The sequence below is a fragment of the Cheilinus undulatus genome, linkage group 1, assembly GCF_018320785.1.
Source record: "Cheilinus undulatus linkage group 1, ASM1832078v1, whole genome shotgun sequence".
Taxonomy (NCBI): domain Eukaryota; kingdom Metazoa; phylum Chordata; class Actinopteri; order Labriformes; family Labridae; genus Cheilinus; species Cheilinus undulatus.
The window spans coordinates 50011223-50021050 of record NC_054865.1 but is presented as its reverse complement, the minus strand read 5'-3'; the positions used below and the strand labels follow the sequence as shown (position 1 = coordinate 50021050).

General features: G+C 38.3%; 1 protein-coding gene across 2 annotated transcripts in view; it reads left to right on the top strand.

Moving 5' to 3' along the window:
- Nucleotides 1-277: 277 nt before the first annotated feature.
- Nucleotides 278-9828, top strand: part of LOC121510301 (Golgi apparatus protein 1-like) — a 40050-nt gene continuing 30499 nt past the window's right edge. For both annotated transcript variants that reach the window (XM_041788294.1, XM_041788284.1), the window contains exon 1: nt 278-611. In XM_041788294.1, the coding sequence (XP_041644228.1) occupies nt 288-611 (324 nt within the window). In that variant the 5' untranslated portion in view covers nt 278-287. The remainder of the gene's footprint in view (nt 612-9828) is intronic.

Sequence of the window (9828 nt, the reverse complement as noted above, 5' to 3'; positions counted from 1 at the left end):
AAATAATATGTTGAAAAATGATTGTTTTATTGACACTTATCTGCATGTCCGTTTTCTGGACATACTGGCCTCAACCATGCTTGAAAATACAAGGGAGCGAGGGTTAATGATGTTAAGCATGTTTTAGAATAACTCATGAGTGTTAATACAGGTATGTAAACAATAGCCATCTTTACATATATTACCGGAAGCTACACGTTTTTTTGTAAACGTTGCTTTTATTGTGTACTCGTTGACCGGAAGTGATGCAGTTTCATGATCGCGGCTACCTTGACAGTGGTGTGAAGATGGCGGCGTACAGTCGCTTTCAGCTGCTCCTGCTGCTGTTATCGTCCCTGAGTCTCTGCGGTTTCAGCTCCGTCCTCGGCTCGAAGGCAGCCAGCGGCCCGGCTGAGCCTCCCAACCCGCCCGGCCTCAGAGCCGCCGACCCCCCGCAAAAGGATGCTCCTGCCGCCGCTGCTGCTGCCGCCGGGGCCTCTCAGCCTCGAAGGGCGACCGGTTGGAAGCTGTCGGAGGAGGAGGCCTGCCGGGAGGACCTGACCCGCCTCTGCCCCAAACACACCTGGACCAACAACCTGGCCGTGCTGGAGTGTTTGCAGGACCGCAGAGAGGTAAGAGGCCACCGGGCGTGCTGAAGGGTTCACAGCGGGCTCTGGAGGTGATGGAAGTCCGCTGGGTGTGTCGCTCGGCGGGGTTAGAGTGTGATGCAGAGGTGAGCAGCTGATGGAGGGCTGCATCTCCATCAGTCCCCCAAAACACCAGAGCAGCACAAAAGACACAAGAAATCCACTCTTTCCTCCTGATTTCATGGCTGTCAGAAGAACACGGCTAATGTTGGATCACAAGACAACATGTGAGGAATTGGTGAGGGATTTAAACTATTTTCGTGCAACCGTCACACTATTACAGGTAAAAATACCAATGTTAGGTCAGTCCTTTGTCTAAAACTCTCAGTAATTATCTGGCTGAATATGCAAGTGGAGGTCAATGATCTTAAAAATAATTCTAGCTTCAAAAATATCTTAAATCGAAATTTTGTCTTGGATCTGACAACCAACAACCGTCAAAGATCGCTAAGTTGCTCTAAAAATATCCATAAAGTCGTGTTTTCTTATTGATTTGTGTTTATCTGCGCATTTTTTAAAGGCAAAAGAAAAACGGAACTACCTAAAATTATACCCTGAGGTTGAAATGCTGCCTTAAGTAAGAAATCAGTGTAAGAGGACTGGAAGAAGCATTCTTATTTATATATCTAAGTGTTTCCAGTTATTTAAAGTTATATATATTTAAAACTGAAATATGAACACAACCATACCTTAACCTCCTAGTTTGTGTCTTGATTTAAAAAATCAGGCCATTTTACACTCTCCAGGCTTGGTGACATGGGAAAAAGCATTTTGAGCCAACATATTTACTTTAATACTAGAGCGGGGTGTCAAACTCAGTCACAGAAGGGGCCGTACTCTGGATTCAGGTCTAATCTGAGGGTCTAGCAGAGTCTCCTTTTTAACCATAGACCGTCAATCTTGTTTCACTGGTTATGAAATATGATAAAAGAAAAAACCTTGATGATAAATGATTTTTAAATTAAAAAAGTTAAAAAGATAAGTTTAGAGGCTCACAATCTCAGAAAAATAAACAAGTTTAAAAAGGTCAAAACATGAAATTGAAAAATGATGTTTTTAAACAAATATATTAGAGAGAAAGTCAGAATCATGAGTTTTAAAGGTTGAAATATGATTCACATTTTTTAATTGTGAGTGTAAAAGGCCAAACTATGGGATTAAAAAGTCAGAGTTAGGAGTTGAAAATATCAGATAAAATACAAAATAATTAGTTAAAAATGTCAAAATATTACTTAAAATGTAAAATTATGAATCTTAAAGCTCAAGATATTATATAGGAAGTCAAAATTAGGAGTTGAAATGCTCAGTGTATGAACTAAAAAGTTGAGTCCTAATTGTATGATGCAAAATTGAAAATATGAAATCAAAACACATTCCTGACTTTTTATCTAATTATTTTTACTCCTTACTTTCACAGATTATATGACTTAACAAGGATATCTTAAATCATCAGAGATAAGTTTACATTTTTATACTTGAGGAAATCTGCAGACCTTGTACTGATCGGCCAGTTATAACAGAAATATGATATAATCTTGGGGGCCGGATTTAACTTTTCCACCGGCTGGATTTGGCCCCCAGGCCTTGAGTTTGACACCCCTGTACTAGAGGTTAATGTAGAGATGATTGTTGGAGATGTGTTGTAAAAAGTAAATGCTTTTCACTCTCATGTGTGCACACAACCTGAATGCCTTTCCAGTATAGCTCCATAAATCAATGTTCCTGCAGCTATCTCTTCTGTACAAAATAGTTACTGAGTATTGTTTAACTGCAAAAAGAACACCTATTAACTTCTGCATTGAGCAAGCTTATCCAAAATAATCACCACGCCTGAGACACATCATAGAGGTCGTGTCAGTCAGAATGCTGCTGTCAGACACTGAAAGTAAGGAAGTTTTGTCACTAATTTTATTTCATTTGAGTTATTTTTTTAAGCACACAGAATACAGTTTATTTCTTTTTTGCATAGCTTCCTGTATACGCTATTTTTTTAAAAATGATTTTTGCATTTAAGTTTTAGTTAGTTTGAGTTTACTATAATAACATTGGTGCATCCTTACAACGTGCTGACAGTCTGGTGAGTTAATTACTATTAGTGAATATAAAATCGCCATGATGTGTTCAAATGTAACCTCAAAAAAAGGAAACTAAGGTTTGGAGGAAATTTCTGCTTTCTTGTTTATTTGATATTTTTAATATTTACTAAATTACTACATGTGAAGTGATTATGTTTGGGTAAAAAACTTTGCTCCCACCGCTCCTGTACTGTTGGTGCTGCTGTCGTAGTAAAGACTTAGAGTAAGTAGTGTAGTTTATGTCGGTGTTTATGGAGGTAAAAGTGAAGTCAGGTTTATTTCTTAGTAAAAAGATGGTTTACAGTAAGAATAGTTAGCTATAATATGCCTATTGGCCATAAAATTATTCATTTGAATTTTTTATATGAAATGTGGGATTATTATATTATTAATTTTAATTGATTTAAGAATGTTAATATTATTACTAAAAGTCAAACTCTATCGTTACTTGTTTGATTCCACAGCAACAAAAATGGAAGCTCTAGGGCGGCACAATTAATGGAACTGTAGTCATGATTGCAATTTTGGTCTTCCCACAAACAAAGAAACATGGTAAAAGGCAAATACAATAAAAATGCATTCAAGAAGTTTTCATATTAGCTTTAAAATAAGGTAGCATTTACTAAAACCCATTCTTACTAAAGGAAGAAGACTGACACTGATTTTTGTCCCAGTCAGACCACGGTAACAGATGAGTGGCAGGTTAAACCGGTGCATCTCAAAAACTTATCATGTAGAAGTTTATTTTTTCATGTGCTTTGCTTCAGAAAGTTAAATTTCCTTATATTCTAGATGAATCTCATACAAAGGGAAACATTTCAAGTATTTATTTTGTTTTAATTTTGATGATTACGGCATACAGCTCATCACAATCAGAAATCCAAATCCAAAAGGTCACAGAGTCCGGATGGAGATCAAAGAAGCACAGATTCCAAGGTGCTTGAAGTCCAGTGTTTTCAGTTTCCACAGTCAGTGATGGTTTAAGGTGCCATGTCATCTGCTGATGTTGGTCCACTGGTCTTTATCAAGTCCAGAGTCAACGCTGTCAGCCACCTGAAGCCAAAACTACCAGAAACTGGTTTACTTGCCATGGTGTTACTGTGTTTGATTGGCCAGTCAACTGGTCTGACCTGAACCCTGTAGAGAATCTCTGGAGAAATGACAAAAGAAAGATGAGAGACACCAGACTCAACAATACAGATGAGCTGAAGGCTGCTATCAGAGCATCCTGGGCTGATTGGCTCCATGCCATGTCACATAGATACAGTAATTTGTTTAAAAGGAGCTCCAACCAAGTACTGAGCTAATAAATGAGCATAATTTTCCAGAAGGTCAGCATTTCTGCATTGTAAATCCTTTTTGGACTGTGTGTAAGGATATTCTTACACTCTGAGATAGTGGATTTTTGATTTTAATTAGCTGTAAGCCATAATCATCAAGATTAAAACAGTGTCATTAAATATTTAACTTTGTATGAGATAAATCTAGAAAATATAGAAGTTTCACTCTCTGAATTAAATCATACAAAAAAAAAAAATCAACTTTTTCATGATGTCCTTATTTTTTGAGATGCACCTGTATACATTGTGGATCAGTTTAAAAAGTTTTAGGTATGGTTTCTGGTCTATTTGTCCCAGACCTGTTCTATTTCTCATCGTTAGATCTCCACCCATATGCACAGCTTTTTCTGTCTTTTATTATCGACTTTTACTGGTTGCTAAATTTGACTTGTCATTAATCATACCGAGTTAAAATGTTTATTCATCGATCAACAGAAAACAAATCTGCTCCTGATTGAATCTGGTGGTTTTGGAGACGAGCCAGAGAACTCCTCATAGTGCAGACTGTCAGATCTTGTTTGGTTCTTTACATTGGTCTTTGTGATTTACATGCCGTTTTTCCTTCCTCCACACAACGTAGTGATAATCCAGTTTATTGCACCTTTAAAGAGCAGAGTGCTTTACAGTGAAAGGAAATAGACAGGAAAAGCAGACATAATGAGTAAAGTGTAAACTTGAAGAACTCAAAGGGCACGTTTTATTTGGTGTCTTGAAAGATGGATATAACAGGTTTGTCTCTCATGCCTACAGGTGCAGTGTTGTCAACAAAAATGTCTCAAAACTTGCATCACAACTTAAAATTAGCAGCAAAACCTTCATTTTGTGATTAATCCATTCAGAGGTGGCTTGCTGGTGTGTTTTGGATTGTCCTGCTGCATAACCCAAGTGAGCTTGGCCTTGAGGCATTGACAGCCAGATATTCTCCTTCAGGATTTTCTGGCAGGGAGCAGAACTCATGGTTCCATCAAGTAAGTGGTCCAGGTCCTGAAGCGGCAGTGCAGCACCAGACGGTCACACTTCACCACGTCCAACTGTTGGTGTGACATTCTTTTTATGGAATGCTGTAATAGTGTTTCTCTAAATGTAACAGGATGCACACTATCCGGAAAGTTCTCTATTTATCTTGTCAATCCACACAATGTTTTCCCAAAGGTCTTGGTGATCATAAAAATGTTTTTGTTAAATGTGAGATAAGTTTTTGTGTTCTTTTTGGTCAGCAGTGGTTTTGGTCTTAGAACTCTCCCACGCATACCATTTTTTCCCAGTGTCTTTCTTATTCTCTTACTATGGATCATGCACACTGATCTTCACTGAGTTGAGTTAGGCCCGCGGGTCTTTAGATGTTGTTCTGCGTTCTTTTGTGACCTCCTGGTTGAGCTGTTGATGTGCTCTTGGAGTAATTTTGGTAGGCAGGCCACTCCTGGGAAGGTTCACCACTTTTCCAAGTTTTTCCGATTTGTGGATAATGGCTCTCACAGACTGTACTGGTGTCCCAAAACCTTAGAAACTGTACTGTAGCCCTCTCCAGGCTGATTAATGTCAGTGACTTTGTTTCTCATCTGTTCTTTAATTTCGTTAAATGGCACATGATGTGTTAAAGTTAGCTTGTTCAAGTCAGTGAACAATATTCTAAGGATTACTGGCAGTCAGTCAGTGTTCTGGTGCTCTTTTAGTACCAGAACACACTTTTAGTTAAAGAGAGTCATATTTTGATCAAGTTAACAATATTTGTTGTCAGGATTAGAAGTCTGTTCTCTGCTACTGTCTGTTGTAACCTACAGAGACAGAGGAGGGTCTAAAAGGCATGATTCGTTCTCTGAATGTTTTCTGTGGAAGTATAACCTGGGCCTGTCTCCTCATCAGATAGTGCCTCTAGTACAAGAGATTTCTTTCATTGAAAAAATTATACTAAAACCTGGCTAAAGCATGTAGCTGTGAAAGCAATGGATTCTGGTATTTGTCAGATTTTTTTTTTTTTGCATTAAGGATGAACTGCCATTTCAGCAGCATGGACATTAGACACAGCAAGACAATGCCCCTTTTGAACTATTATAAGAAGCTGTAATTTAAAAATGTTTTAACAAACACACATTTGATTTCTGCCACCAATGTTTAGTTTAGAATTTAGAATTAAAAGAGCTGCACTAAATTTGATGCAAACCAGTTAAGACAAATGAAAACTGTGAGGCCTTAAGAGCTTTGTAGAAATTTTCATCCAAAAACCAAACTAAAGAAAATCATCTCTATCACTGCTGGGGACACGAGGATCCGGATTTCAACTGTGTTCGTCAGCTGGTAGAAACAAGAACAAGCAAACAAATTACACGCCTGTCATGACTCATCTATTGTGCGTCTGCTCGCCTGGACGAGAAAAACCTCCTCTGGTGCTCCTCAGGGAGGTTTTTCCTCCATTTTCTCTCCCTGTTAAAGTTTGTGGTGTGGAATCTGATCTGGATGGAGGGCCTGAGGTGAAACACTGTCATGAGTTAATGGTGCAGCCCCTACAGTCAGATTTGTTTTATGGCCTGACTACTTTGATAAATGTTTGATTGTGTCAGTAATTTTTTATGCATAAGTGCCATCATGTTTAATGTTGCAGCTTCTCAAATGTGAGAATTTGTTGCTCCGTTTAGTCTTATGCAATCTCAAGTTTGTTGTTGGACAAGAGGTTGAGAGAAACATGCAGCTTTATGAGCTTAAAATAGACATTTAAGTCAAAAGACAAAGATATGTATATATAATTAAGAATGTCCTAATTGGTCTGCAGCTGAGCTGATCATAATTGGTTGATTGGCTTTTCAGGTGAACAAGGTGTGATGAGTACTAAAGGGACAGTCTGCACTGGGAAAAAGGGGTGGTTTGCCTTCATTAACAACTTGTAGACTTCATCATTGGCATATAACCCGCTTTCATTTCACTTGTGTTATTTTATTTTTGTGATAAGCGCTGGGAGACCGTCTAGTCCCAAAGTTGATCTGGAGATGGGTAAAAGAAGTTTCAGATGTGCTACTCCTGCAGCTGGAAATCTGCTGTATGAAACTGTGTGTCTTTAGAAGCTTGTCTCTTTAAATTATTCGAAAAGTACGCTAAACGTGTTAGAGAAAGATGCAACATGTCGTATATGTTTAGACTGATGAGCTTCTGCTCTGTATTTCTAACTTTATAAAATATGCTGCTGTCTGTCTTTGCCAGGACACTCTTGAAATGAGATCCTCTCTGAGTTTTTTTGTTTTGGTCATTTTTAAAATAAAATTAAAATGTTTTTGATCATTTAAAACAAATATGATTCTGGGAATATGTATAGGTCTGCAAACAACCCAACAGATTAATTGGTGTTTAGCTTTCTGTTCAGTTCAGTTTTTATTCTGACACCTAACTGACATCAAACCTCCATCTCTCCACACTGATGTCAAACACAAACAGTCCTCCAGCAGCTCTGAGCAATGTCCTCTTCACAGAGATAATTACATCTCCTCTACTTTATAACAGCTGTGGCCTCCTGAAGACGTAAATGACTCTTATAAATCTTCCTCCTCTCTGGAGGTGCAGCCTACCAGCCGTGCAGCTTCACTTTATCAGCGTGTGGTAACAGAACAGCCGTTCTTGTTTGTGTTGCCTTGAGCTCTGATATCTGACACTCGACAGACATCTGATCAACGGCCTCACGGCCACCAGCTAACTGCTGCAAATGAAGCCACATTCAATCAATAAATTAATCAATCAATCTGTGTTTGTGCAGCACCATTTCACACCAAAGTTATCTCAAGACACTTTACAAGGGTGGGTTTAGACCGACTGTTGTGGTCAATTATGACAAAGACCAGCGTTAATCTTTAATATTATTATAAAGAATACACCCTGTTATAATAAAGACAAACATTAACCACAGCTCAACAGTGGCGACATAAACCTTTCCTTAACGGGCAGGAATGTCGAGCAGACCGGACTCATGATGACGGTTCTTTGCTGAAGCTGCGCTGAGGTTAGAAAGGGTTAGAAGGGGGGCTGGGGTGTGAAAAAAGCAGGAAGAGGAGAGGGACAAGAGAAACAACAAAACAACAAATTAAAGACAAATTTATGGCAGTTGTGGCCTAAAGTTATCTCCCATTTTGTAGGAAATTGATTTTACTTTATTGATGATGGTAGAAATGTGTTTTTTATCATGATGGGATAAGATGTTGATGTTGATATAAAAACAATCTCTTTTAACAGCAAGAACAAAGATCTTTATTTCACTGTATAAGAATATTTTTAATTATGCAGTTGTTAATTTTGATTACTAAGAATAGTGGGTGCTCATGAACTTTAAAGGGGACATATTTTACCCTTTTAAGACAACTTCATATTGGTCTCAGAGGTCCTCAAAACATGCTTGTGAAGTTTGTTGCTGAAAAAACAATCAAGTATAGGATTTTTGCATGTCTAAAACCCCTCTGTTTCAGCTCTGTTCAGAATGAGCCGTTTCTGTGTCTGTGGCTTTGAATGTTAGTGAGCTGTCTGACTCCGCCCCTCTCAGGAAATAGATGTGCCTTAATGGATGTGGCTCTCCTGATCCTCCTCTCAACTGGCAGCTGAGAGGATGGCAAAACTTTTACCCACATGACATGATGAGGGAAAAATCTGAGAACGGCTTGTTTTTGCACAAATTTTCTGAAAGGTGGAGAAAGGATTTTTGAATTTTTCTGATTCTTGGGGGGATTGTGGACAGGCCAGGGGCACATATTTTTGAAAAGCCTGAAAAAGTAATTTTTGCAAAATATGTCCCCTTTAATCTAGCAGCATGACATGGACACCTATGTTAAATAAAGTACACAAGAAGATCGGCAGTGTAAATTAAACTCATACAGAGTCAAATTCAACACTAAAGTGTCCTTTGGGATCACTAAAAGTCACACGCTGGAACTCAGTGGATAATTTCACTCATGGTGCAAATGTGTCTCACAAACACTAGTGTATCAACACTGTCAAAAAAATCAAACGCTGAAACTCAGAATGGAGTTAAAATTACATTTTGGGTGTTAAAATCAACTCCAAACATTAAACCCTAAGATATCAACACTCCAATTTTTAGTAGGATGAATGTGGAAAATCCCTCTGGCTGTATGCTACTGTAGTCAACAGAGGTGGAAAAAGTACAAGAGTATTTTAGTCAAAAGTAAAGTTACTCTGGTTCAAACTTACTTAAATACAAGTAAAAGTACTGATTTCAAAAAGAACATATACATAAAACCTACTCAATCTCAGTAATTTGAGTAAATGTAATCAGCTTTTCCACCTCTAATAGACAGGAGGTTTTCACTGAATGGACTGTAGAGCTGCTGTCTGTCTGCAGCATCATTATACCGATTATTTCTTTCACTGCACTCTGGCGTTTTCTGTCACTTGGTGATGCTTTGAATCAAAATACAAAGTCTGCATTTAAAAGCCGACTTAGCAGCTGTGATACCACCCATTGGTTTGACAGCTCTGCTGTTTCCAGTCTTTGGTTTTCAGAGCCACTGACTAAATTTTAATGAGAGAAAGGAGCAGGAGAGGAGCGAGAGGTTGTCAAAAAACTTGAAGTAAGCAGAACTCCTTTTGTCTTGTAGCTCAAGGTCAAGGTTTAGAAGTTAGTGAACCACAGTTTTTCTATTTTTGATGGTGCATAATCAGAGGGGCATGGGCTGAAACATTAAGAGGTTGTCTCATGCAGGAGAGAGAGCATTGATTTAACAATACAGATAGTGGATTTGTAAGTGATTTCCGTTGATTGTTGATAAGACTGCTGAAATTATACCAAAGCACTAT